The following is a 21,957-nucleotide window of genomic DNA, read 5'->3' on the forward strand; positions in this document are numbered from 1 at the left end:
GAAATTAGCAATTGAATAAATTATCAATCTTAGCAAGCAATAAGCATTCTCACCCAAATAAGCGTGATCATGAGTATACTAAATATGATTGACATGCTCAAGTGATCATGATCATGTTCCTTGTCGGCTCGGACAATGCGTTAGTGGAAAAGGCGGGATTCCATTAAAAGTTTGATTTCCGTCTTTAAACTAAGTAGAGCTCAAAGTTAACTCGAGCTATATATGAACACGTGCAGACTATACCAAATCCGAGTCGACATCGAGCTCTGAAATTAAGTTTCGAAGTTTCCAATTATTTCTAAAAAAATTTCCAAATACCCTGCATGTTAACAATGACAGGCTGAAATGTTTTGGTCAAAAAGTGAACTGAATTAACATTACCTTGAGATAAATTCAACAAAATTTAAGTGCCATACAATGTTTAAGTCCATGAAAGAGTATGTGTTGACACTTCTTCAAGGTTTATTCAAAATTGATAATGAAAATTGTGAAAATATAATACAGAGATACAAATGTGATTGGAATGAATCAAGTTCACCGACCGAATATGAGTAAATATGTATGTGAATGTGCTAAAAAGTAAAAGTCGTTTAATATAGTCAGATAAATCGATACGTTAAGCACAGCATTTCATTTTATTCAGTATTTTTTATTATTGTCACACTTGAGCAGGCAATGCATTCGTTTAATGTCTCTAAATCCACATAAGTACCAGTCTTTATGTATTAATTATAAACCGCGTTAATCATATACAAACATTTTTTAATCAACAGCTAATGATCATTAATGATAATTGAGTGTATTTTCATTTTACATGTAGATAAAGAAAGGTTTGGGAAATAAAAAAAGCAAAGTTGAAGTAATTTAGTCAGAAAAGCAAGCACAAAAAGTTTCTTCATACATCTCTTGGTGAAAAAATGTTGTAATGCCATACAAAAAATGCGTAAAATTTCAAAAAGGAGCGCAAAGTAAGATAAAATATACAACAAAAGCTAAACTAAGCCGAAGGAAGTACATCAAAAGCTTTCAAACACATATAGAATGTATAACATAGCAAAATGCTTTATTATTGTGTTTTCAATTCTAAGTCGTGTTGCAATTTCAATCGGATCCAGGAGTAGTAAACTTTTATACTCAGAACAGGAAATAGGTAAGTCAACATCAACTGCTTAATTGTTTAAAAGCATCATTGCCATGCAAATTAATCTTAATAAAATAATCCTTGAAAGAAATTGTAAAGAATTATGAGCATTTACAAGATATCTTCAAACTGGATCTCATGAACTATTTTAGATCATAAAACGATAGTTGTAAATTAACATGGACAAGCTATAAATATGATAATTAGACTGATACTTTTGTGTAAATCAAAGCCATGCAGCTACTGTTTGATTCTCCCTAAATACAAAGATATGCTACAAATCTTATAATTACCATATTAAACTGTGATCAAGTAACGGTTCTAGATTTCAGTTATTTACCTTCAAAAATCCATTTATCGCTTATTTTATGTCTCTTAAACCTTCTTATGTCTATTGTACGCATGAAAGTATCGGAAATCTCACACAATTCAGCATATTGTGCTAAGTGCAAACAAAACAACATAATACCTTCATATTCTCGTCATAATAGATGTTTAGTGTCAAAGACATTGTGTCTTACTATTTCATTAAAGCGTTAAATTGCCGTCGTGATAGAAAAGAAAAGACAGTGATTCTATTTTACATTAGGAAGAAGAAAAGAGCATTACATGAAGAGGTAATAACAACAACAAACGAGCGCAGGCATATCATGATGAATAAAATAATAATAATAATACGAATGCTTCTCTTTAACGTTTATTTATATATTCATGGTTTTGATTACAATATATTACATACAATACAACAAGCATACCTACATACATCCATTAATTTCTTCATAATTTGTGATTTCGCAAAATGCGCGTTATAATTTTGTTTTCCTAATAAGAAAGGGAAGTAACAATAAATGCATGCGAATTAAATTAATGTATAGGTATGGAGATAGTTAGATAGAAGACGGTAGCAGTATAATTATTATTAAAGTATAATGTGCACTAAGCAAATAAACAATAAAACTTTCCCATCAAATACAATGTGGTATTGGGGAACTTGTAGGTTGATTAATAGTTTAAAAGTAATTACGTTGTGGTTAATTGATAAGTACTGAATTATTTGATGATAATTGATTTTCTCGACACGCTTGAAACGTGCTTTCCTTTCCTATTTGGATGCTTAAATTATGCAATTTCTCATGCTCCTTGATTACATTAAATTTCACTAATTAAAATTATTCGCTTATCAGCTCATGTGAAAACTAATGTCTGACTAGACAGTGTGTGTGCTCTCAAAATTGAGCAAGCTTATTTATGTTGGTTAAGTATTCTCATATGAGCATGCTCATTTAGGTTAGAATTCTTATTGTCTGTTGGGAAGTTCTCAGCATCTACTTACGTACATCTATGTCCATTGAGATCAAAAAAACGACCGAAGAACTGCGTATAAAAGTGATTAGTATTGAACCTAACAGACAATGTACGAGTATACTCAATGCTCATGGTCTGTTCGAGTGAAGCAATGAAATTTTCGATTGATATTATCCAGATTTGACATATAAAGTTGAAGCCTCTAAAGTTTTTATTTAATAAAATCGGATATACTCTGAAATTCAGTTAGGGATGATTTGTGTGAGAATTGAAAACATTTGACATGTATGAAAAGATGATTAATGATTCAGTACTTGTTATTTCTTCGAAGAATCACTCAATGTTGTTGATAAGATCATTCGTCTCCTGGATTTAATCATGGGAATTGATGTTTAGGGAAAAGTATTTCAAGTCATTAAATATGAATTTTTAAATCGAGTCACAAGTGAAAATAGACATAGTATGGAAATGCAATTCATAATTAAATAATGCTAACATGGGAATTCCAGTTTCTTTAAAAGAAAAATGCAACATGAAATGCAGCATAATACAATAGAAAAATAGTTAATAATGGAATGTTAGGAAAGGACAATTCTGTGAAATGAAAGCGAAATCGTGGAATATGTTGTTTATGGCAATCATAATTTTACATCCACAGAAGTAATGACTTTTCACAATGCTTTATCGAAAGCTATTAGAAAATTGTTGAAAGTCGATCAATCGGTGCAAATTGTTTTAAAATTGGAAATAAGATGGATGTTTGATTGAGCGCAAAGATTGCTGCAATTTTCTTCTTGTGCTGCATATTGCACTTAGTTCTTTTATTGTTTTTACACTTTGTTGTCCCATTCAGTTTATGTATGCTGTACACGTTTATGATGCAATTTTGCAGCAATAAAATAAGAGATTTATTTCACAAAATTTAGGCCAAATTATTAATCAGATTCGTACTGAAAGAAATACTGTACGGTGTGCAGCAGAGAGTAAATAAAAATGAAGCTGTATTAATTTATTCTCTTTCATTAACTGTAGTATTGCTCAAGTTTCTGCAGAGAAGGTCAAATTTTCACTGCTTGGATCTTACAGATACGAAATAACAGAATTTGGAGCAATAATAATGAGAGTTTTCTTTTATATCTGCAATAATTTCTTAATGATTGGATTTAAGGTTTTTTGCAAAATTAATTTTGAATATTAAGATCATTTTGGCGCTGTCTGTATGCTTCAGTTTATATTTATTGATGTCTGGATGTCATATTATCGTGCTGTCTGTATGTTACACAATCATTTATAATTATGTACTTGTGGCATGTGCTTTATACTAGCTAAAAGAATGGTTACTTTATACTTATAGTTTATCCAGTAATGACCAGTGATAAATTAAGATATGATTTAATAATTTTCATATGAGACCCCATATACACTACCTAAATGTTCGGCTAAATAATAAAGATCCCTATGCAAAACAGCATGTCATGACGTCTTGTGTACATTTGACTCTGGCATCAGTTCTTCTTTCCTCTTGCCTTACAGTCTAATCTTTCATTCAAAATGCGCTGTATATTTTCCAAATGAAACTATGGCTTAACTGGAACATAATTTCAAAACTGTTTTGAAAGCTGTCGAAAATTGCTTCTATAAACTTCTCGTTAATTGATTAATGATGATTTAATTTAAATTTAATTCGTCATGTCTTTATGAATCAATAGAGCATAAAGATTTCCTAAAACCATTAACCTAAAAATTATTTATTTATTGGAAATAAGCCACCATGACCTTTCCATTTTGCTTCATTATCGACTAACAAAAAACAAACAAAATAAGCATACATAATGAATCAGACAGATGCCATTACTTGCCTATTGACAGTGAAAGTTATCCATATTATTTCAATGTCATGTATGCCTCCTATAGATGACCATTTATCTTAGCTACTGTACTACTCAGTGAATGAATTTACATACATATATTTTTTTATGAAATAATAATATTATTATGGATGCATGGTGATGATCACATTATGCTTATTAGATCATCTTCCATCATTATCTTCACGACAGTAAAAGATCGCCAGACTATGATAAACATGATATGGTCTATAATTAATAATGTGATTTCAACTCGATTATCGTTACAGTTGATGAATTGGTTAAGAAATGGTCACCGCTTGTGTGGCTTGCACCGAACGAGAAATTTCTACCAGGCAATGTAAAGACATTTTTATCAAATGTTCATGCGGAACGAGAGAAGCTCAGTTCACAGAAAATTAAAGATATTGGAGATAATTTAAGTAAATATAGTCATTATTATGAAGATCTTGTATATTATGAAGGAACCGATGCGATATCCAACTCAGCTGTCCAAAACAATCGGAAGCGGAGAAATTTCGATAAGGATACATCATTAGAATATATTTTTGAATTGCCAATTGATGATGCTTCTGAAAATTGGTTTTTAGTTACCAACGAAGACATAGGTAATTTTAGTATTTTTTTGTGGCCATTTACAAATGGCATTCAGCATGTAATAGAGTTCTAAATTCTTCCGTTCCTAAATTAGAGACATATTTAATTTATTATTTCTTGCAGATAGCTTAATGCAAAATAAATCTTCGTTTATTTATGGAGATAATCCGAGTTCGGTTCCAATTTATGCAGTAGTTAGTATGTGTTCGTCTGATAAGGACTTTAACTTCAAAAATGGTAATTGATGAAACTCAAATCAGTACTTCATTATTTAACTAACATTTATCAATTGATTTACTTGACTTGACAGAGATAGATAATGGAAATAAGTGGAAGAAGAATCCATACATTCCTCTCTCAAAAACTCCTGATATTGTTGAATATAATTCACTTCATATGTTGCCAAATAAACCACCCGTTGATGAGTTTCGACCATTAGACGAAATAGATAAGACATCATCAAATGAGATAGATACAGACAAATTTTCAGTCCAACAATATCTAAGACGAAAGAGATCCGAAGATATTAACAATATTAAAGTAAATGAAACTCAATCAAAAGTCGATATCGTAAGTAATGTTAATAATTCAAGTGAAAATTCATGGAAAGCAGTTCCGAGCGTTGTTATTTACACGAAAGATGAACAAATAGTAATTCCAACATCATCACAAAAAGAAGATGTACAAGCAACGGCAGCTAATCCAAGTTTACCACATTTTCACGTTTCATATTGGATGTTTTATCCATTTAGTCAAGGTAAAACTATTTGCACGCTTAATTTAGGTCCCATTTTTGGGCCGATTCCAATTCCATTAATATGGAATGTTTGTTTGGGAACAAGAAAAGAATTTGGATCACATGTTGGAGATTGGGAGCATGTCAGTATAGTGTTTCGTGGAAAAATGGAGCCTGATGTAAGTTCAGGGATTTATGGACAGATTTACTTTAATTCAAAAAATTCGTGTCTATATTTTACAGGAAATGTATGTCTCAGCACATGATGCAGGAGCTTTTTACACATATGATAAACTCACAGGGACGTTTGAATATAAGAGTCAAGAAACAAGAAAAGGAATATTACAGCATCCCGTATTTCCAAAAACAGTAATAACTTCAGATAATCATCCAGTTTTGTTTGCGGCAGAAGGAAGTCATGGTTTGTGGGCAAGTCCTGGAAAACATAGATTCGTTCGTGTCCCTAGACTGTATGATATAAATGGCTTCGGGCAACCCTGGCAAACATGGAATAATGTTGAAGTTATTTACAATGATTCCAAAAGTAAGAATTATGCTAAATGTTGTTGAATTAATTATAGTAATGGATATTTTTTACAGCTAAACGATCGCTAAATCCAAATTGGATGAAGTATCGAGGTAAATGGGGTAACCCGAAGAGCAAATGTCATCCACTGAAAAGAATAGGATTACATGTCTGTGAACAAACTGATGGACCCACAGGAATCCCTAAGAAGATATCACATTGGACATGCTCTGCTAGTTAGAACTTCAGAACAAAATTATAAAGATTTCTGTATATAATTCCTTTAAGCTATTCCTTAACTTATTGTTTTCCATCATTCTTACTTGTTCACTGCTTCATTTCATTTTAATGACTAGAAATTACTTGTGGACTGTTATTTTTGTTATTTATTTCTTTCAAATTGAAATAAACTTTATATTACAAATTATATACTTATCTATTTAATTTCATTTGTGTATTGAATTTACAGGCATCCTTAATTAATTAAATACTTAGGCGAACCTAAGCAAAATTTCCAGTATTTTAAAATTTGAATATTTTTGTTCGAAAATAAATTCAGGGGTAGGAAATTGTGAAATGTTGTTGTGAAAGTTAAACGGAGTTATGCTTTTGTACCCCTTGCGATTGAATTGTAAGTTTTGTAAATTCTGCAAATCATCCTCAAGAAATATTAAAATATTTAAGTAAATACAGTCGAGAATAGTGAAATAAGATAATGGCAGGTACACTTGACGATAAATCCATCTGGGAAGATGAAGAATTGCTCGGTGAAGAAGTTTTAAGGATGCCAACAGATGAAATTCAAAATCGTACTCGATTGATGGACAATGAAATTAAAATAATGAAATCGGAAGTAATGAGAATAACTCATGAATTACAAGCTCAGAACGAGAAAATTAAGGATAATACTGAGAAGATTAAAGTGAATAAAACACTTCCATATTTAGTATCGAATGTAATTGAATTATTAGATATTGATCCACAAGAGGAGGAAGATGATGGAGCTGTAAATTTGTTAGATTCACAGCGCAAAGGCAAATGTGCAGTAATTAAGACGTCAACACGTCAAACTTACTTTTTACCAGTTATTGGTTTGGTTGATTCTGAAAAATTAAAACCCGGTGATCTTGTTGGTGTGAATAAAGATTCATACTTAATTCTTGAGACACTTCCAGCAGAATATGATGCTCGCGTTAAAGCTATGGAAGTTGATGAACGTCCAACTGAACAATATTCAGATATAGGAGGATTAGATAAGCAAATTCAAGAGTTAATTGAAGCTGTAGTTTTGCCAATGACTCACAAAGACAAGTTTAAGAATCTTGGAATTCATCCACCAAAAGGAGTGTTGCTTTATGGACCACCCGGAACAGGAAAGACATTATTGGCAAGAGTAAGTTATAGCACATATTTTATTTTTTACAAAAAATAAAGTAAATTGATAAATTTTAGGCTTGTGCAGCACAAACAAAGTCAACGTTTTTGAAATTAGCTGGTCCACAATTAGTTCAGATGTTTATTGGTGACGGAGCTAAATTAGTTCGTGATGCCTTTGCGCTTGCAAAGGAAAAGGCACCTGCAATTATTTTCATTGATGAGTTGGATGCTATAGGAACAAAACGTTTCGATTCAGAGAAAGCTGGTGATCGTGAAGTTCAACGTACTATGTTGGAATTGCTTAATCAATTAGATGGTTTTAGTTCACAAGCTGATATTAAAGTCATTGCAGCCACAAATCGTGTTGATATTCTTGATCCTGCACTCCTTCGTTCTGGTCGTTTAGATCGTAAAATTGAATTTCCACATCCAAATGAAGAAGCTCGTGCACGTATTATGCAAATTCATTCACGTAAAATGAACGTTAGTCCTGATGTTAATTTCGAGGAATTGGCAAGAACGACAGATGATTTTAATGGAGCTCAATGTAAAGCCGTTTGCGTTGAAGCTGGTATGATAGCATTAAGACGCTCTGCAAGTAGCGTAACTCATGAAGATTTCATGGATGCTATTATGGAAGTGCAAGCAAAGAAGAAAGCCAACTTGAATTACTATGCATAAAATATAAATATCTTTTTTGTATCACATTACACACTATTAATTCTTTTGAGAAAATAAATTTAACGATCATTTAGAATTTAAATCCGCTACTAAGGTGTATGAAAGTATATTTTTTTGTTTACAAATTTTTTACAGCTGAATTTTTTCTATAAATTTAAACGATTAGAATTAAATTATAGATTTAAATGGCACCAAGTCGATCAATAAGTCCAAAAAGACGCCGAAAGTCAAGAAGTATTGAAAAGATGTCGATATCTCGCAGCCGATCACGATCATTGAGTAAAAATAGAAATTACACAAAATCAGTAAAAAATCGGTCAAAATCACGAGAAAAGGAATATAGGAGAAGAGATCGATCAAGATCACACAATAGACGAGATTCAAGACATCGTTCTGACAGAAAACGGTCAGTTGATAACTCAAGATCCAGAAATCGTGGAAAAAGAGATCCAGAAGAAAATAGACGTGAACGTTCGACATCCAGCAATTATTATTCGAAAAGCAGAAATCGAAGTTCAGAAGATAAACACTACTCAAAATCCAGAAATCGATCGAGGGATAGAAATCGATCAAGAGATAAAAATCGATCAAATTCGAGACATAACGATAGAAAAGGTCGTTCAGAAGAAAGACATAGGCGAAAGCGAAAATCCAGTAGTTCAAGTGGAGAAGAAATTGAGCGTGATGAAAAGAATTCACGAAAATGGAAACATGACATGTACATTGAAAATCCACCACCAAGAAGTAGACATGGCTTAGGGTTTAAAAATCACAAACATGAAAACAGTCAAGTACAAAAAAGAGAGGAATTCCTTCAATCGAGACGTTTAGAGCGTGAAATTATTGGTGAGGAAGGAATTAGTGTAGTATGGGGTAAATCACCTCAAAAGGACATTGATGATGAGTCCGATAGTAGTGAAAAGAAGAAGAAGAAACACAAAAAGGAGTCTAAAAAGTCCAAGAAAAAGCACAGCAAGAAGAGTAAAAAGAAGAAGTCTAGTAAGAAAAAGTCAAAGAAACATAAAGAAACATCCTCAAGCTCATCTGAAGATAGTAGTGGCGAAGAAAGTGGTGAAAGATGGGTTGAGAAAAATGCTGACAGAAAAACTTCAAGCAAACACAAGTCCGATAAGACTGATGAGGATGATGAAGATTTTGTTGGTCCAGTAAATAAGAATACAGCCGGATTGAATCAAAAAGATTTTGGGCGAGCTCTTTTGCCTGGTGAAGGTGCAGCTATGGCCTCATATGTTTTAGAAGGCAAGCGTATTCCTCGCAGAGGAGAGATTGGCTTAACAAGTGATGAGATTGAATCATTTGAAAAAGTAGGATACGTTATGAGTGGTTCCAGGCATCGTAGGATGGAGGCTGTTCGTATCAGAAAGGAAAATCAAATTTATTCAGCTGATGAAAAACGTGCTCTTGCTATGTTCAGTCGAGAAGAACGACAAAAACGAGAGAACAAGATATTATCTCAGTTTAAGGAAATGATCAGTGCAAAAACATCCAGTGCAAATAAGAAGTAAAATTTAATGATCATTTTTATATTTTTTGTATCGATTCCAAGTCAATTGGTTTGCATTTGATTAAAATAAGCTGAAAATTTTAATAAGAATACTATTTTATTATTCGGAATAGCCTTTTACAATTTCAGGATTTGGCTGTTGACGGAAAAATGTGTTAAAAATTCGTTTGATAATAAAGTTCATCTCAGTTTATTGAACATAATAAAACAATTAATAGACATATGTGTTTTGTGTGGTTTTGATAAAAACAAAAATTAATTAATTAATTAGTGAACATTATTAAAATATCAATTTGTTTTAATTGTTGGAAGATTTCTCGTTCTCATTTTCACCGAGCAAGTACCAAGACATTCGGGCACTAACTGCAGCCGCTCTTACCAATCGTTTTGGATCATCAAGAGCAGGAATCAAATCATGGGTAACGTCATTTTTGTATGGCACAAGAGTAAATAGTGGGTATTTGGTCAAATGTTCCAAGCATTTGCAAGCCATAATGCGGATATCCATTGAATGTTTGAACTGTGATAATTTGAGAAACTCCTTGACTAAACGTTGTAGATTAGTTAAAATGAACTGATGTTTATCGCTAATGAAATTATTAATGATCTTTAAGCTTAGAAGAACTCTTTTAGGGTGTGGATTGTTCTCATCGGAACCAGTTTCAATGCACTTGAATAAAATTGGTCCAATTTTATCGATATTCATTTTCAAGACTTGATGAGGTGTTATTTGAAGAATATTTGCCATGGCAGTTAAATGATGCTCACTAAACTTTTCAATTTTTCCTTCCAAAAATTTCATGGCAAGCACGAAAATCTTTTGCTTAAAAAGATGTTTTAAGAGTGGCAAATGAAGATGTGGAAATTCCAAAGATATAATCTCAAATGCAAGTTCAGCCGATTTTGATAATTTTGGATGATCCAGTAATTCTGATAAAGTTTCTAAAATTTCAGCTGCATCTGGATGTCCACGTGCTAATAATCCCTTACTTATCCAGCCAAGAAGAACAACTGCATGATGATTTTGCTTTTTGATCTCGTCTTTTAAAATATCGTAAATCTTACTCAATATCTTCTTATGCTTATCATCTACTGGCGCACGATTAAACAAGCTACAAAGGAGCTGATTTGCGATTTTTCTTGCATTCTCATCATGAGTTGTTAAAGATAAATTCGTAAGTTCATTTACTAATTGCTCAAAGTGATTTTCTAACGGAATTGCAGCATCAAGAAAGCCTAAGAGTCCTGAGGTTATATATAAATCGGAAATGGATGATTCTAGTTTCATACGAGGTAGATATTTCTCAACTAATTCCATTTGCTGATCATTCGGCAATAATCGGGTAACAAGACTCATTACTATTGATGCTCGATACATGACTTCTTGGTCTGTCTCAATATTCAAGTTCTTAATCAAGTCAATTAATTTGACCACAATTCTCCATTCGCCGTACAAGATTTTAGCAATTTCTGGTGACTTAGACGAATTTAATATTTCACGGAGGATATCAAGAACAACAAGTTGAATGACTGATAAATGATTATTGAAGAGATTAATGCACAGAACTTCAATGATATGATCACGAAGTTCAGGAACAATCAGAAGCGGTGAAAGTGTCGTAAAAATATTTTTGGCAAATTCCTCATTATCATACTTCTTCGAAAAATGTTCCTCAAGCACCAATTTATGAATTTCATGTGGATATACTTTTGCCAATTCCAACAAACATTCAGCTTCTTCGGTCGATGACTTTGTTAGATTAGCATTTAATTTAGAGTAAATGACTTGACGATTTTCGTCACTCAATATCGGCGTAATGCGGGTCAATATTTTCCATGATATTTTTGACAGCTCTGAATCATACGTTATCAGAATTTTAATTAGCTCTCTTTGTATGTTGATCATGTAATTGTCATTTTTATATTCTCCAAGTTTATTCATATCAACCATGATGCATACGAATTTATAAAAATCCTCTAAGATGTCACATTTCTCTGAATCAGATATCTCTTCATTTGTCGTCAATTCCGTAAGAGTAATGGGAAGAACCTTATTCATGACATACAAGCATGAATTATCAGATGCTTCAGCGCATTTGATGACTAACTCTAAAGTCGGTCTAAATAAATTCGAATCACGATTAAGCAACGTTCCAATCGCGTTTGTGAAGATTTTATTAAGAATAATCTCAAAGTGTGCTTCATCGTTATTGATTGCTTTCAAAATATCGGATATCACGCAAAGTGCTTTTGCACGTATCTCTTTGTTATTTGATCCTGGCAAGAGTTCTTTCTTTATGGCTTGCCAAACATCATCGAAATTCTCCAAAACACTTTTCACTTCAAACGTTGAAGACGCGTGCGACTAAAAATATAAACAAGATGTTAAACATGTAGTAAATTATTGTTATCAGGTAATATTATTGTTCCTTATTTTCTACCGAATCAGTAAAATCATAAAAATACCTAATTACGTTTTAGATAAAACAATGAAATTCTTTCCGTTTGGTCAATGAAGGCAATTATTTTATACCAGTATGAATGATTTTCATCGAATTTAAACAGACTCAAGGTCATAAAGTCGATTTATTTATTTTAATCAAGTTGTTAATCGTTCAATTAATTTTAAACGCGGGATAAAAATTTTAAAGCTTCTCTTTGCATTTTTGACTGTTTTATTCTTATCGTTCCTTGTTTGTTTAAATACTAGATAGATATTTCATAAAATCGTATTTATGATACTTGATACATGAGGAAAATAAATGTTATGTGCGATATGAGCAAAGAAGATAGATAAGGAAACTAGTTTCATGATAAATGTGTCAAAATTTAGATAATATTTTTCATAAACAAAACAAAACTAATTATCTACATACCAACAAGCTGAGAGAATCAAGTTTTGCAACAGTCAGATCACTTTCGAGCTTCTCAAGTGCTAGCGGATAGCAGAATTGAGCAAAATCTTTGGATGCGCATAAACAGAATTTCAATTTTTCGGCTAACAGATCTCGAGTGATGGCCTTTGGATCATTTGGTGATGGATGAAAATCAATCGGAAAGTAGCACGAAAAGACCTCAAACATTTCCTCGTTCAAATGACGCAATTCATATGTGTTTATGAAACGAGGCATGAATTCGAACAGAAATAATAAGTTTCTCGGATCGCGTTCACCATCGATTGCTTGAATTACTCCATAAACGAAATCAGTTCCCATCGTTTCAATTTCTTGCTGAAAGTTGTCAGACGCATATTGTAGGATAGAAAAAATATTTGTCCTGTCGTTTCTTGTTTGATTTTGGCATAAGATTTGAGCAAACATTTGTTGAAGTATATGGATGATGCTTGTATGTGGAAAATGCTTCATTTGAATTATTGCTAACAATCCATTAATAACTTGAGGCGTTATTGAATGATGATCTTTCATTCTATCAACATAAAATTTTATAATGAATTCTAATTGAGTTGCATTTAGGAAATCATTGGGAATATTCTTCAATAAATCAGATAAAAATTTCATTCCTTTTAATCTGATGTCTGTGTCTTTATGTGTTAATGCTGGTCCCAATTCCTCAATGACAACACTTATATCCCCTCCTTTTTTTACTAGCGCTGTATGCGAAATACACAAAAACACAAAGAAATTAACATAAATAATATTGCGTACAATATTTTTTTGCAAAGAAAACTTACATTTTGCTACATGTTGCAGCTTTTCATCCACTTTATTGTCATCCTTTAGCACGTCCACAATCGATGTAGTCCATGGAAATTTCATGTTAATTCTGTTTAGTTAAATTGACTAAATTTTTAAAATTTTTAAATGATTTTATATCTCGATATTTCTTATTTTTCCTATTTTCCCTTGTAAAAAGTTATGATAACTTCACTTATAAGACTAATGAACACTAAATATGCACTATGCTTGCATACAACTAGCTAATCAAGCTAAACTGAAACTCGTTTACAAAAGTAGCTTTGTTTTGATGAATTAACTTAAATCACGTGAAAAACTTTTTAGTAAACACGAATGCAATGAAAATACAAAACATGCTAATTAGTATTTATTTTGGCCGACTGACCGCATAGTTTGCTTGAACTTTCTTTCAAGTATATCGCAACGTGTTCACAACGCGACGACTGATTTCGACTTATTTTTGTAGCGAAAAATCCAGAGGTCGAAGATAGAAATTCTTTGAATGTTTATTAATTACTTTTAATTAAGAAAAGAATGAATCTAGGCCGTATGCGCAGTATGAATTAATATCGATGCTGAAAATGCAACCAAATGTTAGTTTAAATTTTAAAAATCCGTTAATTTTTTACATGCTTTTTATTTAACATTCATAAAGTTGATAAACAATATCTCATCCTCGTTATTATCAAAATTAATTAAAATAGGTATTTATTTTCACAACATTTTTAAAGAGTATTTTTTGCTATTGAGCAAGTAGTTATTTTGTTATTATAAAATAGAAGTAATTTTATGTTACTTCTTTCATATTTTAATAAGGGTTTCTTTTCATACCGTAATTGTTTTGGTGAAGGCATGTTAAAATAATTAAATTCTTTCATTGTTATTAAAATAACTAGATAAATTCCAATAAATTCATTTTTATCCAAATTTTAACAAATATTAGGTAGTTCCTTTCTATGTAAATTTATCTTTAATTTTAACATAAACGATGAATTAAATGTGTTTTATGTTATGCTATTCAGGACGGACATATAATGTGAAATAGAATGAATTTCACAACATTAATCATCTAAAGATTAATAGTATCTAAATCAGATAACGGTGCTCTAGGACTCAAATCACTATTGGCCGACGAGCTACTCGGTATTATTTTACTCAATTTCAATACCCCATTTTGATGATCCATCGAATGATGCTTTTTGTTACTACCTGGTCCAAGTGGGTATGCTTGAAGATCATGTGGAAGTTTTCGCATAATTTTACCTGAAGTAATGAGTCGACCAAATCCTTCCTAAAAATTTTAATTTATCAATTTTAATGAAAATTTGCTACATAAGTAAGAATAAAATCAATTACCTCATGAGCAAATGCATAAGATGATCTTAACGATCTTCTCGATCGTCTCGCAGAAGCAGTACGAGTAATGACGGGCTTAGATTTAACATTCTTCATTTTGCGTTGTTTCATGCGTATTTTATCGGCCAAACTAGGATTGCATGTTATGGTATAGAATCTCCATGCAAGTAATGGCACCATCAGAATTATGACAGTGAGTAATGTTGTAAGCCAAAATGTAGATTCATAAATAGCTTTGGCAAGTGAGCCAACATATGGGCCTCGTATTATATAATTATAAAAATTGTCAAGTATAAAATACCATAAAAGACTTCCCCAAATCATCACATGGTTAAACATGGTCCAATAACCAGTATCTAGAGCAATCTGTAATATATATATATATATATTGTATTTTAGTTTTTTTCAAATATTGTTTAATGACATAAAATTCCTTACTTGAGCAGTATTATCTAAGATGAGAATTGTAGCTACTACAGTTCCAAGTAACATATGATCGCTTAACACATAACCATTATACGATATTCTATCACCATACGTTCCTATAAACACATCGTTTAATTATTGTTCAGGAATTTAATTATATCCATTCTTACCATAAGGAATTAAAAATAATATTAACGAGCTAAAAACGCCATGTACAACACTTTTAATAAATTCCTGTGTATTGAAAAGAGCATTAGTTAAGCCAGGCGCGTAAAGTTTTGGATATTCTATGCTATGTTTATCAGATACATCTTGCTCGAAGATTCCCAAAGCTAATACCGGTAGAGATGTATAAAATAAATTATAAACTGATATAAACATTGGATCGAAGACAGTCTGTAAAGAGAAACGAATATGAAAGACTATAACTCATATAATTTAAATTTGTTTACATACCTGAGCACTAAATCCACAGAAGAATGCGAACCAGAAGTGGCACAATGTAAAAGCAAAATTTTTATAGAAAAAGTATCTTAAAAATTTGCACATTCGGTAATAACTCCAACGTCCATGGACTAAAAGTAACCTCTCAAGGTATCTGAATTGAGCTATTGAATAATCACTTGCAAGCACAGCTTGAAGTCCTTCTTGTCCTGATATCCCAACACCTGTTGTAAAATAGAAAGTAAAGTTTCAGGATTATAAAGGTTAAATCGTTTGAGACAAATCTGTGAGGATTGGCAGCTGATAGATCCCTCTAGGAGAAATTGAAAATGTTTACCTATGTGAGCTTCTTTTATCATTGACACATCATTTGCTCCATCACCTATGGCAAGTGTAACTGCATTTTTACTTCTTTTTATTAAAGCCACCACTAGAGCTTTTTGTAAAGGAGTTACGCGACAGCAGATTACAGCTTTACATTGTGATGCTATTTCTAAGAACTTTTGTTCTAAGTCGATTGAAAGACAGTGAACAAGCGAATGTCCGTTTACCACAATAGCGAAACCTGCACCTTCATCACCATTTTCTGGAGGTGTTGACGACTGTCCAGCATTCGGTAGGTTGTCTTCAAATATATTATTTGCTTCGGAACTGCAATAAATTAAATCTCAGGTTTTGTAAATTATGTATGCGAATAAAACAGTACCTAAATGTAACTATTGATATTGCTGGTGGTGTCTTCATTTTAATATCGAAATCTTGATCTCGTTTCAGAAATCCGTTTGCATTGACACTTTGTACACCAGGTGGATGAAAAGTATTGACTATTTTAATAGATTCTTTGTACTTCCTTAATTGCTGTTCAACTTCAGATTTTGTGATACCGTCGACGATGAAAACGTCCAACATATCATCAGTTAATAATTGACATGAATATCCTATATTGATTGCTGTTTCTTGTTTATCACCAGTAAGAATCCATACTTTGATTCCTGCTAATTGAAGATTCGCAATAGCCTCAGGAACTCCATCCTATTAAGAATTTATAATAATGTTTTGAATGTAAAAATAGTTTTTAATGACATAAAGCTTATACCTGTAATTTATCCTCAATTGCAGTTACTCCTATTAATTTCATATCGCTTTCGATTTCTTCATAAACATATTCCAACTTTTCTTCACGTGACGATGATGCTAGTGACGCTTCTGTATACTTTTTCTTCCATCGACTATAGAATACTTCATCTATTTTCCGCTCTGCTAATACTAACGTTCTTAATCCTTCTCCAGCAAATTTCTAGAATGACAAATGTAGTTGAAGCTTAAATTTTCTTAAAAAGTAAATCATAATAATCCTACATTTAAATGTTCCTGAGTTCTATGTTTAATATCCATTTGATTAAGTCCTAGTCTCTCATATATCACATTATCTGCTCCTTTGCAATAAAGAAATATCGCATTATGTCGTTTAAGGATCACTGACATTCGTTTTCGAGTATTATTAAAGTCTATAATGTGTAATAATTCATATTCTTCAGTATTTCCGTTAACTTCTATAGTAATACTATTTGGTGTTCGTGCCTTAAACACAAAGCCAAAATTACGAGCAGCAGTTACTAAAGCAGATTCGTCAGGACTCTGCGCTTGATATTCCAGCTTTCCATCTTTAAATTCAGGCATTACCGTATGGCACAATGCGAGTACTCGAAAGAAATTATGTGCATGTGTTTCATCTGCACGGACTGCATTTAAAAGCTCTCTATCAAACCATTTAAAATCTGCTTCATAATATGGATTGAATGAAAAATCAATCGGCTTTGTATCCTGAAACAAAAATGTGGTAGAAGATCTTGCATAACTTTATCCTATTTTGTGTTTGTTAAGTTTTAATCAAGACGTGTATTATAAGTAGGTTAAAAGTATATCAAGTCAAAAAAGCTTAAAAGTCAATTGTGCATGAAAAAATACATTTTCAAGAAAATTAATAAAATATAATGAGCAATCATGAATAGATTTAAAAAATATCACCAAAAAAATGTTAAATATCGTACATGTTCAAAAAATCCATCTTTGTATTCATATTTTTCATGAGATGATTTACTAATGATTGATTCTTCCGATTCCGCCAAGGCCACAGATGACTTTATGTTATCTTTTCCTTTTCCGATATCGGAGACAAATCTTACAGTTTGATGATGCTTTTTATGATCACCATTAGCAAAAATGATATTATTATTATTAAGTATTTCATGCATTTCACTTGCTGCTATATTATAATCAAAACTTGACAATGTTGTTGTCATATGTGACGAACTATTTCCGATTGAATGGAGGTCGGTTGAATGCAATAATGATGAATTGCTTGAATTCAAACGTGAATGCTGCAGAAGAAGTTTTAAGGGGAATTGGATGGGTTTTTATGTTGAAATATTTACATTTAAATTGCGACGACAAAAACACAACGGTCGGTAACGTATGGAGGTACCATGCATTTTTTGATACAATTTAATAAAGTTATAGCAATGAAATTAAATTCACTGTCATGTCGATAATATGTATAAAATTTACTCAATCCAGTAATCATTTAAAATTATCACCAATAATCGATATGGGAACAGGATTTTAAATCACATGATTATCAATATGGCAGTGAATATCAGACACCAACTCAACAATGTTTTGAATCAGTGCATGATGTTAAAACTACATCAAAAAACTTTTTGTAAAAGCCAATTTTCAAAAATACTAATCAACATGTCAATGAACATTAAGGACTTAAAAATGTGTTAATGTCATGTATAATAAGGTGTTCTGAATGTATATTTTATGTGTCCATATAATGTACACAAAAGCATAAATTGATTGACTTACTTCAGTTATTTCAATGATATCTCCTGTCCTTAGGTCAATCACATCACCATATGCTCGTCCATTAATACTGCATTTGTTAAATGTCATAATATTTTGTGTCAGTGTTCCTATTTGTCAGAAAATCGAGTAACAATTAAATGCACATTATTCCAAAATACATTAACAATAAATCCTTTATGTTTACCTGTTTTATCAGAAAATACATATTGAATTTGTCCTAACTCTTCATTCAGTGTCGTTGTTCTTGCTTTTGCAAATGTTTTTGTCTTTTTATGAAACATTTTCTCATCCCAATTGATTTGAAAACTTTGAGCAAATCGAATAACCTGTTGATCAAATTACGAATTATTAACATCCTTAAATTCAGTAAGAAGCGAATGCTTACCTCTACAGAGACGTATAAAGAAATTGGAACGACAGTATTTAAAACTATTGCGTATGAGAAAAATACTAATAATCCGATGATTGTTGATCCCTGAATGTGCTGTGGTACAATAAGTTTGTCCCATGGTAAATACGATTGAAAATAATATCCAATAAGTCCTTCCCATATGGCGGCGGCAACTGTACAAAATCCACATATTGACAATAAAAAGAACACAATCTGGAAATAACATCGAATCTGTGCTGTAAAATATTAAACATTTTTCCTATTGTCTTCACACTTACCCCAATGATGATAAAGTTCAGTAATCTGTCAATATTTGTTCGTTTGAATTTCGTTTTTCCTGAATTTTGCATGACCTTCGTGTCTTTTCCGGCAAAGATGACTAAGCCGTAACACCATTGTGTTCGCAACACGCAACCACGAAGTAAGATTTTCTCATTGTCGAGTGAAAAGCGTTGATTTTTCCACATCAATGTACCCTCAAACTTATTCAATAGATTATTAGGCGGCTCACATACAATTTCGCCATTAAATTCCCATAAGCGATCTTCGTAGTCATTCATTACCGCAGTCTCGACAAGGCATTGCTTTATTTTTAAATTTGTTTCGCCATCAAGCTCCGCTGTCTCAATAAAGCATAATCCATTTGGTTCACTTGATGATAATAGCAAAATGTCTGCAGCAACAAATTGATCATTTTCCATTCGAATAATGTCCCCAACCTATATGAATTTTAGGAAATATGAGAAAAAACAACACATGTATATGACAAATGAATGCGGAAAAATTAGGTAGATTGATTTTTTTTATGGATCATCAAAGAATAATAAGCATAATAATTTTTTGTGAACACATAATTGTAGTAAATGACGCACCTGAACACCAGACCACTTTTCATTGACCAATTTTCCATTTCGTAAGCATTTTGATATTCGGTTATTAACTTGTGAATCGGATATATGACGTTGGTAATCATCATAGGCATCCTTTATGGCCGTCAAACTTAATACACCGATTAATGGTATAGCCGTTGTTACTGGTGTGAGAGATGATATTGCAGGAATGAGTTGAAGTAATAAAAGACAAAAGAAGTAAAAATTTGCTAGTCTTTGAAATTGTTCGAATAAATTTAATGGGAGGAACGTTAGAAATGAATATTTCGATGTTTTGATGTAATTATTCTGAAAGGTGTATAAAAATTTAATTATTTAATAGGAAATAACAATCGCATTTGTTCATTCAATTTGTTCTACTTCTTTTAACACTTACTGCATAGTGAAATTGAGAATTGTATTCTCTGTCATTAGCACGAATCCTACGCGCATTTTCTAAATAGTTAAATAAAATAAATACATATTATATATAGCATGACAATAACTATTGTTGAAACTAAGGATTACTAAGCATAACACATCATATTTCATGAGAAGAAAAGCTTCTTATTGATTGTTCTCATTTATAAAAGAAACAAAATTAGCTTATTCAAGTTCATTATAATGTGCTTAGGAAAATGTTGCTATAGTCATAATAAGGCCATGGGCAACAAGTTAATAGTGAGACAAAATTAATTACCACCATGCAATGTACGAAAAAGGAGACTTGACACAGAATTTCTAGTTGTTCGGCGTTCAGAAGTAAAAAATTTTATGTCGTTTGCTGATGATGGAGTAGTTTTATATAGGTCTTGGCTTCGCCATATGCCAAATTTTTCTAATACTGAAAAGAATGATGCACGAAAGCCGATAGTTGATGTTTGTGTGCTTGTACTATCGTTCATTACTGATTTAGAATTTTCATCACCATCTATAGTATATTGTAGCTGTGATGTTGAATTATTGCGAGATATATTCGTGGCATTAACTGAGACTTTTGAATTTGTAAGTTTTTCTTTATTAAAATTATCCTCAAATGATACATTTGGTACTGACTGTTGATGAATTTGTGTATTATCATATTGTTTTAAAATCGATACTAAACTACGTAGGCTTGAGCTTGAAGGCATTTTAGTATGTTTTCCTTGTTTTTCTTTCTGACTGCCAGTAGAATTTCTGAAATTTTGCTTTTTTTTGAAATTTTCTTCATCAGGATTTGATCTGGAAAACTGTGATGGCAAAACTGACGATGACTTTTCATCATCTTTTTCATTTGAATTATTATTATCTTCCATGTCATTTACTATAACTACACTAAATGAATGTCTTTGTTCAAATATAATAGCATCTCTAATGTTGTGCACATTTCATACTTATTTATTAAACTTTAATACAGACTAGCGAAAGAGAATAAAAAAATCAACATTTAAATTACGAAAAATGTCAAGGAAGTGAAATTATTCATAAAATTCAACCCTCCACGAATTTCATTTTTTTAAAATACATGTACGAGTCCTTTGCATTTAATTATTATTTCTGTACTTGATTTGTAAAGTTCATGAATCTTGTACTTATGAACTTGAATTATTGCATGACATAAAATTGAATGAATCACTATGTACATTTTATGTAGAGAGTTAATCACAGACAAGTGTATGTTATTATCGAAACAAGCTCACACTTCTCTATGTCATTCGTGGGAGAGAAAAACTTGGCATAAAATTTTTACATGCTAGACCAATCAAATTTTTAGATGGACTTTACTATTCATCGAAATATAAGGATTTGGGAAGTAAATGCCATATATGTATCTATTAGTTAGCGAAATTAATAGTCTTAAATCCATCTTTTCAATATTCCCCAAGACTTTATCATTCTAAGCCAGTGGTGGACAACCTTTTATTTTTTGCGGAAAACCTCGATGGCAAGCCACGACTAAAATCACGCGCCATACGGTTCATGACATTATGCCTCGGCACACAGGTTGTCCATCACTGTTCTAAGTAATTGATAAATTAATAAAGCTCCTTGGAGCCGGGAGCCATAAAAGAAGAAATTTATTCTGTAGAGATAGTTCTTCAATAAAACTCTGAAATGATACATTTCAAATGATGGTGAAATTGAATATAAGATATTCATGTTCATATAA

The 21,957-nt window shown here is 31.8% G+C and overlaps 5 protein-coding genes across 5 annotated transcripts; 3 read left to right on the forward strand and 2 right to left on the reverse strand.

Annotated features, from left to right (window-relative positions):
• Window positions 1-1,003: 1,003 nt before the first annotated feature.
• On the forward strand, window positions 1,004-6,477 carry LOC139096146 (uncharacterized). The gene is made up of 6 exons (XM_070647803.1): window positions 1,004-1,150; window positions 4,584-4,922; window positions 5,035-5,146; window positions 5,622-5,826; window positions 5,891-6,191; window positions 6,248-6,477. The coding sequence occupies exons 1-6, from the start codon at window positions 1,042-1,044 to the stop codon at window positions 6,412-6,414; spliced, it is 1,233 nt and encodes a 410-aa protein (XP_070503904.1). The 5' UTR covers window positions 1,004-1,041; the 3' UTR covers window positions 6,415-6,477.
• Window positions 6,478-6,786: 309 nt separating this feature from the next.
• Rpt5 (26S proteasome regulatory subunit Rpt5) lies at window positions 6,787-8,313 on the forward strand. The gene is made up of 2 exons (XM_070647581.1): window positions 6,787-7,566; window positions 7,626-8,313. Exons 1-2 carry the CDS (start codon window positions 6,889-6,891, stop codon window positions 8,229-8,231), a joined length of 1,284 nt encoding a protein of 427 aa, XP_070503682.1. The 5' UTR covers window positions 6,787-6,888; the 3' UTR covers window positions 8,232-8,313.
• Window positions 8,314-8,369: 56 nt separating this feature from the next.
• Window positions 8,370-9,846, forward strand: LOC139095994 (NKAP family protein CG6066-like). Its single transcript, XM_070647580.1, has one exon. It carries the CDS (start codon window positions 8,417-8,419, stop codon window positions 9,755-9,757), a length of 1,341 nt encoding a protein of 446 aa, XP_070503681.1. The 5' UTR covers window positions 8,370-8,416; the 3' UTR covers window positions 9,758-9,846.
• Window positions 9,847-9,918: 72 nt separating this feature from the next.
• Mms19 (MMS19 nucleotide excision repair protein) lies at window positions 9,919-13,784 on the reverse strand. Its single transcript, XM_070647514.1, has 3 exons — window positions 13,448-13,784; window positions 12,633-13,366; window positions 9,919-12,121 (listed from the first exon to the last, which is right to left on the reverse strand). The coding sequence occupies exons 1-3, from the start codon at window positions 13,530-13,532 to the stop codon at window positions 10,055-10,057; spliced, it is 2,886 nt and encodes a 961-aa protein (XP_070503615.1). The 5' UTR covers window positions 13,533-13,784; the 3' UTR covers window positions 9,919-10,054.
• Window positions 13,785-14,171: 387 nt separating this feature from the next.
• Window positions 14,172-21,220, reverse strand: ATP8B (ATPase phospholipid transporting 8B). The gene is made up of 17 exons (XM_070647841.1): window positions 20,509-21,220; window positions 20,206-20,264; window positions 19,812-20,117; window positions 19,218-19,658; window positions 18,934-19,152; window positions 18,733-18,874; window positions 18,549-18,655; window positions 17,729-18,058; window positions 17,037-17,501; window positions 16,774-16,974; window positions 16,384-16,709; window positions 16,015-16,328; window positions 15,690-15,901; window positions 15,404-15,629; window positions 15,246-15,349; window positions 14,808-15,173; window positions 14,172-14,742 (listed from the first exon to the last, which is right to left on the reverse strand). The coding sequence occupies exons 1-17, from the start codon at window positions 21,101-21,103 to the stop codon at window positions 14,521-14,523; spliced, it is 4,635 nt and encodes a 1,544-aa protein (XP_070503942.1). The 5' UTR covers window positions 21,104-21,220; the 3' UTR covers window positions 14,172-14,520.
• Window positions 21,221-21,957: the final 737 nt, after the last annotated feature.

The sequence above is a fragment of the Chironomus tepperi genome, unplaced genomic scaffold, assembly GCF_022539635.2.
Source record: "Chironomus tepperi strain 1889 unplaced genomic scaffold, CSIRO-AGI_Ctep_v1 contig_376, whole genome shotgun sequence".
NCBI classification, from domain to species: Eukaryota; Metazoa; Arthropoda; class Insecta; order Diptera; family Chironomidae; genus Chironomus; species Chironomus tepperi.

What these genes read in the sequence shown, in the direction of transcription:
- LOC139095994 (XM_070647580.1), top strand. Translation starts at nt 8,417, where the DNA reads ATGGCACCAAGTCGATCAATAAGTCCAAAAAGACGCCGAAAGTCAAGA.
- Rpt5 (XM_070647581.1), top strand. Translation starts at nt 6,889, where the DNA reads ATGGCAGGTACACTTGACGATAAATCCATCTGGGAAGATGAAGAATTG. An exon ending in GAAAGACATTATTGGCAAGA is followed by an intron (nt 7,567 to 7,625) that starts GTAAGTTATAGC and finishes GATAAATTTTAG; the next exon opens with GCTTGTGCAGCACAAACAAA.
- Mms19 (XM_070647514.1), bottom strand. Translation starts at nt 13,532, where the DNA reads ATGAAATTTCCATGGACTACATCGATTGTGGACGTGCTAAAGGATGAC. An exon ending in GCTGCAACATGTAGCAAAAT is followed by an intron (nt 13,367 to 13,447) that starts GTAAGTTTTCTT and finishes TTTCGCATACAG; the next exon opens with CGCTAGTAAAAAAAGGAGGG. An exon ending in TTGATTCTCTCAGCTTGTTG is followed by an intron (nt 12,122 to 12,632) that starts GTATGTAGATAA and finishes TTATATTTTTAG; the next exon opens with TCGCACGCGTCTTCAACGTT.
- ATP8B (XM_070647841.1), bottom strand. Translation starts at nt 21,103, where the DNA reads ATGGAAGATAATAATAATTCAAATGAAAAAGATGATGAAAAGTCATCG. An exon ending in AAAAGTGGTCTGGTGTTCAG is followed by an intron (nt 19,659 to 19,811) that starts GTGCGTCATTTA and finishes AAATTCATATAG; the next exon opens with GTTGGGGACATTATTCGAAT. An exon ending in GATAAAAGAAGCTCACATAG is followed by an intron (nt 15,902 to 16,014) that starts GTAAACATTTTC and finishes ATTTTACAACAG; the next exon opens with GTGTTGGGATATCAGGACAA.
- LOC139096146 (XM_070647803.1), top strand. Translation starts at nt 1,042, where the DNA reads ATGTATAACATAGCAAAATGCTTTATTATTGTGTTTTCAATTCTAAGT. An exon ending in AGTTACCAACGAAGACATAG is followed by an intron (nt 4,923 to 5,034) that starts GTAATTTTAGTA and finishes TATTTCTTGCAG; the next exon opens with ATAGCTTAATGCAAAATAAA. An exon ending in TATTTACAATGATTCCAAAA is followed by an intron (nt 6,192 to 6,247) that starts GTAAGAATTATG and finishes TATTTTTTACAG; the next exon opens with CTAAACGATCGCTAAATCCA.